Source organism: Typopeltis vanoorti, chromosome 16 (genome assembly GCF_054136105.1).
Source record: "Typopeltis vanoorti isolate ZY-2024b chromosome 16, IOZ_Tvanoo_1.0, whole genome shotgun sequence".
NCBI lineage: Eukaryota > Metazoa > Arthropoda > Arachnida > Uropygi > Thelyphonidae > Typopeltis > Typopeltis vanoorti.
The window spans coordinates 42,592,931-42,608,796 of NC_143564.1; the positions used below are offsets into that span (position 1 = coordinate 42,592,931).

The following is a 15,866-nucleotide window of genomic DNA, read 5'->3' on the forward strand; positions in this document are numbered from 1 at the left end:
CATATATATTTCTATATATGGAGAACACACTCTAAATTATTACTTATTATTATTAATTTTCATGTTCTTGCATTTCAGTCCTCTGCTAATATTACTAATTCATCAAATTCTTGACATTTACTCCCAAAGGGTGTACAGGATATGACAGTACCACATGAAAAATTCACATCATTACCAACCACCTATCTACAATTCTCCTCCAAATCAATCTATTACCAGTCAAGGCCTCAACATTGTCAGAGCCTATATTTCTATTTTCTAAGGCACTTTTTATGGTATCAATCCACCTATATCTTGGTCTTCCTCTGGGTCATTTTCTTGCCAACCTGGCAGAGAACACTTGTTTTGCTAATCTTTCCTCTCCCATTCTATTTAAGTGACCATATACCACCTGAGATTAGCTCTGCTAACACAATGCTGGATGCTAACAACATTGAGTCCTTTTCTAATAGCCTCATTTTTAATATAATATTGCCATTGATGCCATCTGTTCATGCCCCTAATCTTTCTCAGGACTCTCATATCTGTGGTCTCAAGTCTTTGATCAAGAATTTTATTTCTAACCCAGCTCTCAGATCCATAAATTTAAACTGCTTTGAACAGTGTCTTGTATACAACTAGTTTAGTGTTTTGACTACTTTTTCTCTTATTCCATATAAATTTATTCAGTTGACTTCCTACCATACCAGCTATGTTGATCCTGTTGTCTATTTCCATATTTAATTTACCATCGCCACTAAAAATCGTGTGTAAGAAGCTGAAATGTTGTACTAGTTCTATAGGTTCTCCATTCACAATGCAGTTGATATTTTCAATGCTTCTGCCTATTTTCGTTTTCTTTGTCTTGTTATTGCTGACCTTCATACCGTATCTATTACAACAGCTATTCAATTTAGTCAGAGAATCTTGCAGACTTGTAGCGGATTTTAATTAGAATTCTAACATCATCCACATAAAGCAAAGAGCTGACATTAACATCTCCAATTTTGATATCAGGTTTATTACCACTTTCCTTCATAATGTGATCCATATAGATAATAACAGAGGGGATAATGTACATCCTTGTCTCACACCAGATTTAACATTAAACCATTTTCCTGTACTTCAATTCCTACTGCTGACTTACAACTCAAATAAAGACTAAGTATTGCTTGATATAATCTCACATTGACACCATATAACTGTAGCATTTTAATTAGCTTCTATCTTGGTACCTTGTCATATGCCTTTTCCAGATTTACAAAACTTAAATACAGATCTTTGTTATATATTCCCATGATTTCTTAACTATTTGTTGTAAAGTGAAAATCTGATCCTGACAGCCTCTATTTGACCTAAATCCAATTTGTTCTTCACCAAGCTTCTCTTCCATAATCCTTCTCAACAGTTTCTCAAGTATACTTGCATAAATCTTACCAGGAACATTCAGTAGAGAAATACTTCTGTAATTCCCACATTCAGTTTTATTTCACTTTTTATATATGTGTACTGTGAGAGCTCTACTCCAATCATCTGGAATTTGTCCCTCTGTCCAGGCCTATTGCTCTCTTCCCACATTTCAGGCTTTTGATGGCTTTTTGTACTTCAAGTATGGCTATGTATATTCCTGACTACATGCCTGTCGAGTGTTTTTTACCACTGTGCTAAATCTGCTTGTTTCATTTAGCAATTTTTCGAAGTAATTAACCCATACTTCAAGGGTATCTTTTTTTCCTGTTTTCATGTTGCCTTTATCATCTCAAGTTCCTTTTACAGCACTCTTTCCTCCATTTCTGAGCTTCTTCAACAACCTCTAAAATATCTTGCCACCTTCTTGATATTTATTTTTTATGTTCTTACCAAAGTTCTCTCATGACTTTTGTTTAGCTAGTTTTACATAGTGTTTAGCTTTCTTACATTTGTCTCTGTATTTTCTAAGAGCACAAGCTGAATTATTTGCCAAGAACTTTTGATATGCTTTCTTCTTTTCCTGCACTGCCTCTTTAACTTCCTGTGTGGAGTTCTGATTTTTCTATCCTTGTAGACAGCCTCAACACATGCCTCTCTGGCTGAATCAGTCAATGTTTTTTTCAGAGCTTGCCACTGAATCTCCAAGGTTTGATTTCTGTTCTCAAACTCTTTCATTTCTTCTTGAATAATGTTTGTATATTTCAGTCTACAGTTCACATCCAAAAGTTGCTCAACTTTTATTCACTTTAAAAGTTTTTAACATGTCTTTCTTTTCAGTATGAAATTCAGTTTTTATCCTGCTCAAGACTAAATGGTGATCACTTCCAGTTTCAAATCCTCTGTACACTGTAGTGTCCTGCACCAAAGAGAAAATATCACTGTCAACAATAACATAGTCATTGAGACTTTTCTTATTCCTTGCCTCTTCTCTCCATGTGAATTTGTGTACATTTTTATGTTGGAACATTGTGTTAGTAATAACCAGTCCATGTCCTGAGCAGAAATCCAACAAGTATTTGCCATTATTATTAGATTTGCTGTTTTCTCCAAATTTTCCCAAAACATTTTTTGTATGTCTGACAGTCATTTCTTACTCTGCTATTAAGATACTCAGCAAGGACCACCTTTTCCTTTTTCATTGTGTCAGTTTTGAGGCTTTAGCGAATGCTTTCTCTAAAGCCTCAAAAAAATTCCTCCACTTCTACCTTAATAGAACCTTCTGTGGGACCATAGGCACAAGTAAGTCTCATTGTCCTGTTCTGATATTTGTCCACATCACTCTAGTTGAAATTGCCTGCGATTCAAAAAGATTAGCCTCATGTTTAGTGTTGAATACTATGGCTACTCCTTCTTTTCCTTGATTGTTATTGCCTGAATATAGCATTTTGTATTTATTGCTCAGAAAGAGCTTACCAGTTTTGGTGTTTTTTTATTGTTTCAGTCACCTCTATTATGTCAATCTGGTACTTATCTAATTCCTCAGCTAGCTCCATTTCTTTGCCATTCAGGCTTCTTATGTTGATAGTACCAATCTTTAACTCTGGTGATGTTGAGTTGGGGTGTGTTTTCAGATTTCCAGTAGCTGACTTTTCGCTATTTTTCCCCTGGTTTCCTGGCGAAAACAACGGGACCTTGTTTAACCAGGCAACATCCCAGCAGGCATGATATTATGCCATGTTGTACCATCATTTAATATTTTGGTTTAAACCAATAAGAATACAGTTTGGTCAGCTAAATCCCAAATTGCCAGCCCATCCTTATGTGTTCATTATCCAGGTAGATACCTAACACAGTGCACCATGAGAAGGTGAGGATTGGACATTAAGTCAGAAGCTTTGGTCCATTCTCCTCTCAGTTATACATACATATATATATATATATATATATATATATTTTATTATATATATTTTTTTAATTGATTGTAAAATTGCATATTCTCCTCTTCTCTTCCTCTTTCTGGTGCATATAAACTAATTAGTGTTAAATGACCCCTATCTATTTTTATTCTAGCTTCTGTTATTCATTCATTCCATAATTTATAATAGTTTAACTGCTTTGAAAGGGAATTATGAATCCTAATCATAACACCTGCTTGTGCTCTTTGGTCTCTGTCTACTCCACTATATATTACATTAAAATTTTCAGTTCTCATGGTTTCTTTTAATTTCTTTTTTGTTTCAATGATTACTTCCGTTTGAAAATTTCTTTCATTTAATATTTGATCTGATTATATTTCTTCATACACTATTCCTCGTATGTTCCAGTTTGCTATATGTATTATATTTTGTCATTTCCATTTTCGTTTTACCTTTTTCATTCCAGGGTCATTTTCGATGACCCTGGAATGAAATGATTCATGGCGATTACCTTTCTTTGTTGGCTTAAAAGTAGATTAATGTTCTCCATGTCAGGTGACTAGCCTGGCAATGGAGAACATTATTGTTCTCCATTGACAGATTGTTCCACCCACTGTTTGGCAACTACTATGTGAAGGTACAGTATTATATTACAAAATAACAGTACTGTTAGGGAAGTCATTTCTAGAAGTTGGATAGGGGCATTTTTCTAGAATGTCCTTATGCTTTATTGCATTGACTTCAGCCATCATCAGTGTGGATTCATTCTACAGCTTGAGAACTGATGCATTCTTACAACATAATATATTCACACCATGTGCATCCTCATGTCATTGTTTTATTAACCATTTGTTAAAACTACACTGCTCCTTCAGCATATTTTGCATTCATGTTTAATTCCAATTCTTACTTAGGAAAAATTACTTTATCTCAATCCTCTTTTAACCAGACAGTGTTTGCTATTCCATTCTGATCTTCCTCGGCACTAATATTTGTTTCACAATGGGATTTTTAACAAGTTTAAATGCTTTAATTGCATTGTTAATGTCCCTGAACTTTTTAACAAACTACTTTATCTGCAGCAAGCTGCTTTTATTACATATTCTTCTTTCAAACAAAATTTACAATCTTTTTTACTACCATCACTTCCTATCTCCATCAGGATTGAATGCTTCCACCATTCATTTTATCACCAAACCTGATGCTAAATGTGTTTCTCAGAAGTGACCTCAGAAAGAGAATGATATATATTTGCTTAAGTATTCAAATGGCTGATATGAATATTTATGAACATTAATATTATGAACACTTATTCCCTACTCCATCTTAAATTCCCAACTCCTGTTTAAGCCCTAGTTTTCCTATAGTTGTGCTAAGTACTGTACTGTAACTGGTTCCAATCCCCATGTTTCTGTACTGCTTATACCAGAGCTTGGAACAGGTACAAGAAAACTATGAACACATCAAAAACTGACTTTGAGAGAGCTAAAAGCAGGAAACCTGCATTTTACACAAAGCAGTCTTGCTTTCTGGTTTTTAGCCACAGACAGCTGTTGGCCGAAACTTCTGCCCAACACTACTACTACTGTTGCCTCATTATTCACAGAAAAACCCAACCTCCTGGCTACATACTTCTCCAATTCTTGCATAGCTGATAATGGTTCATGTCCTGAACCATCACAAACACTGTTTCATTTGACCTTTTGCCAGAAATGTTGTTTTAGTCATCAACCTTATGGTTGGTTGGATAGCAATATGCTATTTTACCAGGGAATGATTATGAAACAAGGTGGTTTCCTGTTGCCTTCCTTGCCCTAAGTATTTATGAATATTTATGTATATATGAATATGAACTGGCTCCATGTATTCACCGGGCCGGTTTGCCTGTCTTGAGGGATGTTTGATCTCTTTCTGTTTTGCCAATCACCAGGAGATTTGCTAACCTGTCACCCATCTCTGGACAAACACCAAATGTGGTTGCACTTGATATCTTCAAGGCTTTTGACTGAGTTTGCCCCCTGACTTCTACAATTTGGTAACCAGCTTTTTGACTGGATGCTCACTTTGAGTGATGGTGGATGACTCATTATCTTTTGACTGTACAACTAAGGCTAGAGTCTCACAAAGCTCTATTCTTTTGCCACCGTCTTCCTTCTGTATATAAATGATCTGCTTCCGCACACTTTACTGCACTCCTTTCATTTGAAAACCTTACAAAGCACAATTCACAACCTGTAGAACTTCAACCCCTACTGCCTTAAATTCGGAATTCTGATCTTCAAAACATTTATCAATGGGATTTGGATAACCTTGTCAACTTCCAGCAAAATACAGCTTTGCATTATTTCTCACGGGGGGGGACTTACTCTTCACAATATCTAAATCTCTATTCAATATGAGATTTATCTTTTATCTTCATGGGATTACTCTAACCTCAAATCTCTCTTGACACAAGCATGTTACAAATATTGCCTCCCCCCGCATTCAAAAAATTCGTTTTTTGATTTTGCTTAAGGCGTTGTTATTTTAACTCTAAACCTTCTAATCCTATGCAAATCAAAAATTTACCTGACAGTTGACAAATTTTCCCCCCATAATATATTGGATTCTATACAGAAAAGGACAGATTGATTGAGGATCCATTTCTCACTGGTACGGTCTACTCACTTTCATACAGGTGTTTGGCTTCCACAGCCTGCAGCTTTGTAAATATTTATATGACTGCTGTTCATCAGAATTGGAATTAATAATTTCCACACCCTCTGTCAAATTTATCCAAATGCATGAAACAGTCGATCAGTACCCTCACAGTTAAACTCTAAACCCACAGGAACAAATTTGACTCATTTTCTTTTATCCCTTCCACTGCAACCCTAGTGAACAGTTTGCCATCGTATGTTTCCCAAAGAATGCAAACCACAGATTTTCAAGTAGTGGATTGTATTCCTTGGGCATGAGTTTGCCCATCCATGGCACTTTTGTACTATAGGTTGGCTAACCTCTCATGGACAGGTTCTCAATAATAATTATAATGAAAGAAACCCTGCATTCATGTATACATTTGCAAAATACTTGTTGAATTCTTCCACATCTTTCACTGGATCATTCAAAATTATTCTTGAGTTATGCTTCCTTCATTTCCTTTATCCATATCCTGTTTTACATATCTGTAAAATCTTTTTTAGATTAATCTTAACATTCCTAGCTTGCTACATTTCAAATCAAAAAAAAAAAAAAATCAATATGTATCCTAATACTTTCATATCACTTTATCTTTATTCTTTATTCATCTTCCAAATCATAATCAGTCATGTAGATACAATAAGTAATTAATCTGGCCCATTTAACTGGCATTCCTTCTAGTGGGTTTACAAATCAATAACTATCATGATGTTGCATTATGAGCTATCTATTGTTACATGTTTTCATTTAATGTCTTGCATATTAAATTCCCTATTAATGATTTGCTTTTCCTTGTGTATTTAAGTGATAATCCCTTAATAATTTTAAATACTCTTCATAATATTGTAACAAACACCTTCACACACCACACTTCACTTCCTTATATCAGTCTCATAGTCTAAGAAATTCATTAGCATACAATTTATATACAATCTGATGTGCACTATAGCAAATACTGCTACTGCATAATGAAATGCTATAATGAAATATGGAAGCAGTTTGGCCTATATCCCATAAAGCCAATGCCGGTTTAAGTTCCCTATTGCAAAAAAAGCATAAGCACAAAACCTTTATGATAGCAAATTAGATTTCCTCACAAATAACATCACAATTCATATCACAGAATAGAACTGTTGAGAGTAATCCTTTGAAAGGTACTATTTTTTTAATATTAAAACTTGAAAATAAAAGTGGAAAAAACTGTCCATGCCCAGTAAACAAAGGAAATGGCAGGAAATCTGTTGATGGCAGAATGGTAAGAAATAGAAAATAAGGATTGGCAAGAACCATACATAAAGCATTCAGAATGACATGAAAAGTATAAAATACAAAAAATGGGAGACACAAGAAAGTACTAGAAAAGTATGAAGTTATAAAAATGAAAATCCAAAATTAACATTTAAATTTTGGAATATTACATTTAATTAATGTCACTTGAAATCTTCATAATGAACTAAATGCATGGTTTCTACTATTAAAATAAAAAATAACATGAAAACTTTGGTAGCTAGTCAACTTTATAACCAATCACCTCCAACTGCAAAAGTAGAAAGGAATACAGAGATGAATAGCTAACCTAAGGGTAGGGGAGCAGTAATTGGCACAGCATGTGAACAAGACCAGTTAGCTTCCTAATCAGAGATACGATTATTATTAATAATTGTATCAAATAAATAGATACAAATAGAGATATAAATAAAATACAAACCAGTTTGCTTTCTAATCAGAGATACAATTATTATTCACTAGCTGGTCTAGTCAGTTTTGCCTTATCTATAGACTGCTGTTAAGTGGAACCAACTGATTTCATCATAGTTCTTTCATATTTGAGAAATTGTGTAATAGGTATCTTGAAGTATTCCTTTATTCACCACATCTTAATTATGAATTTTTTATTTATTTATTTATTTATTTTTTATATTATCTACACCTGAGAGGTTGCAAAATCTAATATATTCTATCTCAGGGAGAAAGAAAGAATCATGTATTTCTTGAAAAACTGTTAGGTGATTACTAGGGAAAGCTGTTCCAAGAAAACAACAGTAAATAGAATGAAACAGGAGGAGTTGGTTTGCTTATGTTGGTACTTGGGTAGAGAAAGGTTGAGGAATTGTGGTGGCCAGTTTGGTAGAGCAGCAGCCATGAAAATAATTGAGAAAGAGTGTGTGAGAAATTTATTATGAATTGCTCTCTTCCATTATAGCATCAAGAATTCTATGGGAGATTTTAGTGTGGGTCATCATAGTTCTTTCATATTTGAGAAATTGCTTAATGGGTCTCTTGAAGTATTCCTTTATTCACCAAATCTTAATATGAATTTGAATTTTTTTAAATATATATATATATATGCATGAATTTAGGGGAATCATTATCCCTCAGATTTTGAATCTAAAGGAAAATGAAGTGAAACCTTTCTTAATGAGAAATAAGATAAAATTGTGTTTTGATAGTGTTGAAGTTCACTAGATTATTCTTCTCCTGTGCTGGAGAAGAATAATCTAGTAGTTAGTGAAAGAAAGTGTTTGATGCATAGGAAGAAAGTTTCGGTGGAAACTCAGAACTCTAGGTTATCCTAGCATTGATAGAGAAATCTCAGGAGATTAATGATAAACCGTGACATTCAATTAATGACAGAAAAGAAACCAGAGATCTAATCTAATTGCAGAGTAAAGAAGTTCCAATCAGATGCCTTGGAAGGGTCAAAAGCAACTCTGTAATGCTCTCTCTCTCTCTCCAAATCTTTAAATTACTTGTGTCCAAAGGTGGGCGATATCTTTATCATCATCAAATTCCTGACAGGTACCCTCAAAGGGGTGTACAGTATATATGATAGTACTACATGAAAAATTTACATCATTACTAACTTCCTATCTACAATTTTCCTCCAAATCAGTCTGTTACTTGTCAAGACTCTAACATTATCAGATCTTATATTTCTATCGTCTAAGGCACTTTGTAACGTATCAATCCACCTATATCTTGGTCTTCCTCTGGGTCATTTTCCTGCCAACCTGGCAGAGAACACTTGTTTTGCTAATCTTTCCTCGCGACCATACCAACTGAGATTAGATCTGCTAACACATTCCTGGATGCTAACAATGTCAAGTTCTTTCCTAATATCCTCATTTTTTATATGATATTGCCATTAATCCCATCTGTTCACGCCTCTAATTTTTCTCAAGACTCTCGTACCTGCGGTTTCTAGTCTTTGGTCAAGACTAGAGACTGCAGATATTACTTTTACTTCTGACCCAGCTCTCAGATCCATAAGTTAAAACTGGTTTGAACACTGTCTTGTGTACAGCTAATTTAGTGTTCTGACTAATTTCTCTCTTATTCCATATGAATTTATTCAATTGATTGCCTACCATACCAGCTTTGTTAATTCTATTGTCTATTTCCATATTTAATTTACCATCTTCACTAAAAATCGTGCCTAAGTAGTTGAAATGTTTTACTTGTTTCACAGATTCCCCGTTCACAACACAGTTGACATTTTCAATGATTCTGCCTATTTTCATTGTCTTTGTCTTTTTAATGCTCACCTTCATACCATATCTATTACAACAGTTATTCAATTTAGTCAAAGAATCTTGCAAACTTGTAGCGGATTTATTTAGAAGTATAACATTGTCCGCATAAATAAAGCAAAGAGCTGACATTAACATCTCCAATTCTTAATACCACTTTCATTTTTAATACCACTTTCCTTCATAATGTGATCCATATAGATAATGAATAACAGAGGGGATAATGTACATCCTTGTCTCACACCAGATTTAACATTAAACCATCTTCCTGTGCTTCCTTCACTTCTAACTGCTGACTTACAACTCAAATAAAGACTAAGTATTGCTTGATATAATGCCCCCATTGACACAAAATAACTGTAGAGTATTGTATAGCTTCTCTCTTGGCACCTTGTCATATGCCTTTTCCAGATCAACAAAACTTAAATTGCCTTTTCCAGATCTACAAAATTCAAATAGACATCTTTATTATATTCCCATGATTTCTCCACTATTTGTCGTAAAGTGAAGATCTGATCCTGACAGCCTCTATTTGGCCTGAATCCAGCTTGTTCTTCACCCAACTTTTCTTCCACAATTCTTCTCAACCGTTTCTCAAGTATACTTGCATGAATCTTGCCACGAACACTCAGTAGGGAAATACCTCTGTAATTCTCACATTCAGTTTTATTTTCCTTTTTATATATGGGTACTATGAGAGCTCTACTCCAATCATCGGGAAATTGCCCCTATGCCCAGGCCTTTTGAACTATGCAGTGCAGCCACTGTAAGACTTATACCACCATACTTCAGCATTTCTGGTCGAATATCATCTATTCCTGCTGCCTTTCAACATCATAGAAAAAGCCTATGATGGCTTTTTCTACTTCAAGTATGGATATGTATTCCTGGCTGTGTGCCTGGTGAGTGTTTTTTACCACTGTGCTATCACTGTTTGTTTCATTTAGCAATTTTTTTAAGTGATTACTCCATACTTCAAGAATCTCTTTTTCTCCTGTTTTCATGTCAACTTTATCATCTTTAACTCCTTTTACAGCACTCTTTCTTCCATTTTTAAGCTTCTTCAACAACCTCCAGAATATTTTGCCACCTTCTTGATATTTATTTTCTATGTTCTTGCCAAAGTCCTCCTATGACTTTTGTTTAGCTAGTTTTACACAGTGTTTCGCTTTCTTACATTTGTCTCTGTATTCTCTAAGAGCACAAGCTGATTTATTTGCCAGGAACTTTTGATATGCTTTCTTCTTTTCCTTCACTGCCTCTTTAACTTCCTGTGTCCACCATGTAGTTTTGAATTTTCTATCCTTGCAGACAACCTCTCCACATGCCTCTGTGGCTGAATCAATCGGGGTTTTCTTCAAGGCTTGCCACTGAATCTCCAAGGTTTGGTTCCTGTTCTCAAACTCTCTCATTTTTCTTTAATATGCTTTGTGTGTTTTAGTTTTCAGTTCACATCTGAGAGTTGCTCAACTTTTATTTGCTTTAAAACTTTCTTACATGTTATTCTTTTCAATATGAAATTCAGTTTTATCCTTCTCAAGACTAAATAGTGATCACTTCCAATTTCAAATCCTCTGTACACTCCGGTGTCCAGCACCAGGGAGAAAACATCACTGTCAACAATAACATACTCAATGTGACTTTTCTTATTCCTTGCCTCTTCTCTCCATGTGAATTTGCACATTTTTATGTTGGCTGTTCAACTGCTGTTGAACTGCTAACAGTTCAACTGCCAACCTTGACTGCTGTTCAAGATGGAGGAGTTTATTTATAAATTACAGAGTTTATTTATATTTGCTGATGAGGTTTTTAAATACAAATATTGGAGGCTGTAGTCAGAGAGCACAGCTGAAGTTTTTGATTTCAGCCATTTGTGATATGCTGAACTTTTATCGTGGACTGCTTTTTTTTTTTTTGTGAACCCAGGCTTAGAAGTCTGGAGATTTGTTGTTAAGTGGGAGATGAAAGCTGTTATTTATCATTGATTGTTTCAGTTATTTGGTCAGAAAGTATTTGTATCATAGTGGAAATAGTAATTAAACCATAGGATAGAGCAAAGAAATCATCCTGTTTGGCACTCTTCAAGTGCTAGAGGATATAATGCAGAGTGAAGTGTGATTTAAAAAAAAATAATAAAAATGTGGACAAGGTTGTAGTTATCCACTAGAGATCTGACATCGATAGTGAGAAATAGCTGATTAAGAAAAGATTAGGCTGTTGGTAGAATAAGGAGGATTGTCTGGTATTCTGGTTGGCTGATGGACAGTTTATGTTAGATCATTTCTAAAGTGCAGATATGCTTCCAGCCTGACCTGTCAAGTTAGAGAAGCGAAGCCAATTTGATTTATGTCTTCAAGGAAAATGATTTCCTTCTTTGGTAATTAAGCTGTAGAAAAACCATTCTTTGGATATAATAATAAAAAAAAAAGGACAATGATTATTGGAATGAAGAGAGCAGTAAATGCAGCAAATGAAAGAACAGAATGTGGTAACAAAACTTTGAACCACAAATGGATAATAATGAAGGAATTCTGAGTTTAATAATCTCTGGCATAGAATGTTAGATCTGACAAATGCTCATGTACCTCCCTTATGGAAGGAATCATGCAGAATGCAGTTTGGATAATTGAGGTGGATGTTAGACAATAGACATTGAGGCTGCCAGTTGAGATTCAGTGAGAAATTACTAGGATCTGATGAATGTAAATAAAATGAATGAAAGGGAATGTAAATAAGATGCTTGTCAATTCAGCTGCTTCCACAAATGTTAGTGAAGTGGACATGTGAAAATATACTTTCTGTAGGTTTTTTTTTTTACTTTGTGATTTTGTAATTTTTTTATGGGTGATTTCTTTGAGTAAATCTTATCATTCAATCATTCATTGTCACCGTTATTTTTGTTAGTGGCTTCCTTGAAGATTGTGATTTTGGAAAGCACAAGCATGCATTATGAGTTTGAGAGACTTTTACAAAAAAAGAGAGTATCCAGTCTTCTATCTATGCATACTGCTATACTCAGACTACCTCCTGGCATGATCTGGCAGATTAAGCAGCAGGATTATTCACGAACTGGTTAAGAACCCATTTGACATGTCACCATGTTTATTTCCAAACTTGCAAACCACTTTAACCACTTTCAAACCTTTTTAACCTAGATGGCGTCATATTAGGACTTTAGTCTTGTGTTGCACGCTGCAATTACTTATACTAGCTCCACTGTTACACCGGATTGTGGTTGTCTTGCATTTGTAACAAACTTTGTGTATTGTGCTCTGAAGATGCTGGATAATATACCAGCAAAATATTAGCTTTTAAGTTAACAAATAGTTATTTTCTTATCCATCTGTGTTCATATCATGTTCATATCAATTGAGATTTAGTTTTTATGTTAGCATTGTTTATTCCATTTATATTCATTCTATCAGATGCCATATCACATACTCTTTTAATTGTTTACGGTTCTTTGTGCTGTTTGTATTTGGAAGATGTTAGCCATCACAGCTAAAGAAATATTAGCATAAAGAAATTTATTACTAATTTTACAGTACAATTCTCATTTCATTTTACTTAAGTATTATATAACAGTTGGTTGCCAACCTTGGCTGACTGAGTGATTAGTTTATCTACTCTACAACTGAGACTGTGTGTCTGAATCATACTATGTGCATAGATACTTTGCAATGTCTTTTTGCTTCTTTTTCCACCATTGATTGCATTCAAGGCTATATTTCGTAATCTCTGAGAAGAGATTCTCCAGAGGTATCCAAACCATTTTAATTGTTAAGAATTATCTATGATATATTTTCTCTATGCTTTAATTTGAGTTTAACCTGCTCATTTATTTTGTGTTCTGACCAGTGAGTCATTTATTTTTCTTAAGCATTTCATTTTGAATGATCTAATTTTCTGTATTTCTTTCTGATTGAGTCTCCATATCTCAGCTCCATATGTTGCCAGTAGGTATCATAATGGGTTTTACTGAGTTTTAGTTTGAGGTTTTTTGAAATGCTGTTATTTTTCCATATTTTGTTTAATTTATTCATGTTAGACCATCCTGTGTTAAGTCTGTATTTTACTGTTTGTGTTGTTGAAGTTGTGAGTAATGAGACTGCCAAGATATGTAAATTGCTTTACCTGTTCAAGTATATGATTGTCTAAGTTTATTGAAATTTTTTCCTAATTTCTTCCTGTTTTTCATTCTTTTAGTTTTGCTTAGATTGATTTTCATTTGAAAAGTTTTGCACTTTTCATTTAAACTTTTTATTGTCTTTTTCAGTTTTGCTCTGGATTCTGCAAGAATAATAATATTGTCTGCATATTTAACATGGTTAATATTCATACCTTTTATTTGTAGACCTGGTTCTTCAGCTATGGTTTTGCATTTTTCTTCGAGATAGATAGCAAATAAATTTGGTAATTGCAAGCAACCATGCATGACTTCTTTTTCTATTTTGAATCTGTCTGTTTTTATTTTATTAAATTTGACAGTTGCTTTGGTATCTTTATAATATGTAATAAAGATACTTCAGCCATTGTCTCATTCATTAAAGTCTGGATTTTATTTTGTATAATGCACGTGAAAATTTTGTAGCTATGACTTAGCAATGTTAGACTTAGATTGTTTTTAGGTGATTTCATTGTCAGATGTGAGACCACTAGTCTGAATATAATGGAAGTGACATGAAAATGTTTCATATTTAGTTTCCAGAGCAGGGTTACCAGATTATCTTGCCATATGCCCATTTTTGATGACGGTGATAATGTACTGTTGGCTAACAGCCTTTAATGGGTGAGATTCACATAAAAATATAACAGTTCATTCCACTATGGCATATTACCAAAAAAATAAAATAAAATAAAATAAAATAAAAAATAAATAAAAAAATCAGCCAAAGCCCTACAGTGCTATTCTAAAAGAAATTCACTAAAATAAACCTTCCACTATAACAAACTATTCCTTTAGCTCTTTAGGAGTTTCCATAGTGAGAATTGGCTATTTCTGAAAATAAGTCCAGTTGTGTTGAAATAAAAGCATGTTGTTGTAAGCTGTGATATTTTAAGAATAAAAATATTTAATAAAGTTGTCATCATGTTTAATTATATATACATAAAAATGCTTTTAAATCTCAACATTGAACACAAACATTTAAAATTCGTTACTTTCTTCAATTAATTAGTAAAATTACTCATCATATAGTACATGTTAATTGTTCTTAACTTCTGAAAATGCTTAATTTACAGTGGTGAATGGAAGGTATTCAATGGAAATGAAGCTGGTAGTTTACTGGGATGGTGGCTGTGGTATGTTTATAGACAGAAACATCCAGATGCTCCTGGTATGTTTTTTAAAAAATGTGAAATGTTTATTTTTTTTTTATCCTATTAGAATTTGTTTTATTCTTGTTTAAAAGCTAATCTCACAGTGCTATTTTCCATATCCACATTACACAAGAGTTGATTGAATGAAAATATATATTTCACCTAAATGCTTTCAGGTAGTGATGATTAAGTTAATTTGCTATTTATTCAGAAAATGAAATATGCTATGATTTTGTGTAATTAATTTAAGACAGTATTTATTGAATATTTGTGCAAAAATGCCATGTCTAGTAAACACCCTGCAATTCCAACTTGACCAACAAAGAATAAATGTGATTAGAAGAGAAAGAAACTCCAGTTGTTTGAAGTGTCCTGTTTGAAAAATGGCTTTGGAGGGTGCTGTTTGTGGTATTGGTTATATTGTTGTTCTGAAAAAGTTTTCTTTTTTAATATTTATCCTTGCACGAGTGTTTTTAAATTGATAATTAGCCAAAATGTTAATTAATTAATGTGTAATTGAATTTTTATTGTATTGTTATTTATATATCAATGGTGTGTGATATAACAATGAAACTGTGAGTCCTTTGTTTGAATTTGATATGAAAAACTTCATTCAGTGTAGTGTGTGGAATGTATGCATTGGTGAATGTGAGTAGTATGTGGGAAAAAGATGATAGTGCTAAAATATTTCAGAAATGTATATTAAACAGGCAGACAGATTGAGGTTCATGAGTTATTGAATCTAAGTGCAGTTTCAAAAGAGGTTGCAAATGGGATGGTATAGTAAGTATTGATGCTTGCTGGGAGTAATGTGAGCATGAATGCATGTATTGTAGACAAATGTGAAATCATATATTAAAAATTGAATTGAGGTGCATAACTTTGTATTTTGATTTTCGAAAGTGAATTGTTTGGTTACTCTATATCCTTTAGATGTGAATGTCAAGAAAAATTTTTAGATTTTTCTTGACGTTCTGTTAATTATGGTGAACCATTTTTATTTTGCAGATTCAGAGTTTTCACAATTTTA

At 33.6% G+C, this 15,866-nt stretch overlaps 1 protein-coding gene across 1 annotated transcript in view; it reads left to right on the forward strand.

Annotated features, from left to right (window-relative positions):
- Pgm2a (phosphoglucomutase 2) overlaps window positions 1–15,866 on the forward strand; it is a 302,858-nt gene that overhangs the window by 147,423 nt on the left and 139,569 nt on the right. Inside the window, exon 9 of the mRNA XM_090406595.1 lies at window positions 14,759–14,853. Within this exon, the coding sequence (XP_090262721.1) occupies window positions 14,759–14,853 (95 nt within the window). The remainder of the gene's footprint in view (window positions 1–14,758; window positions 14,854–15,866) is intronic.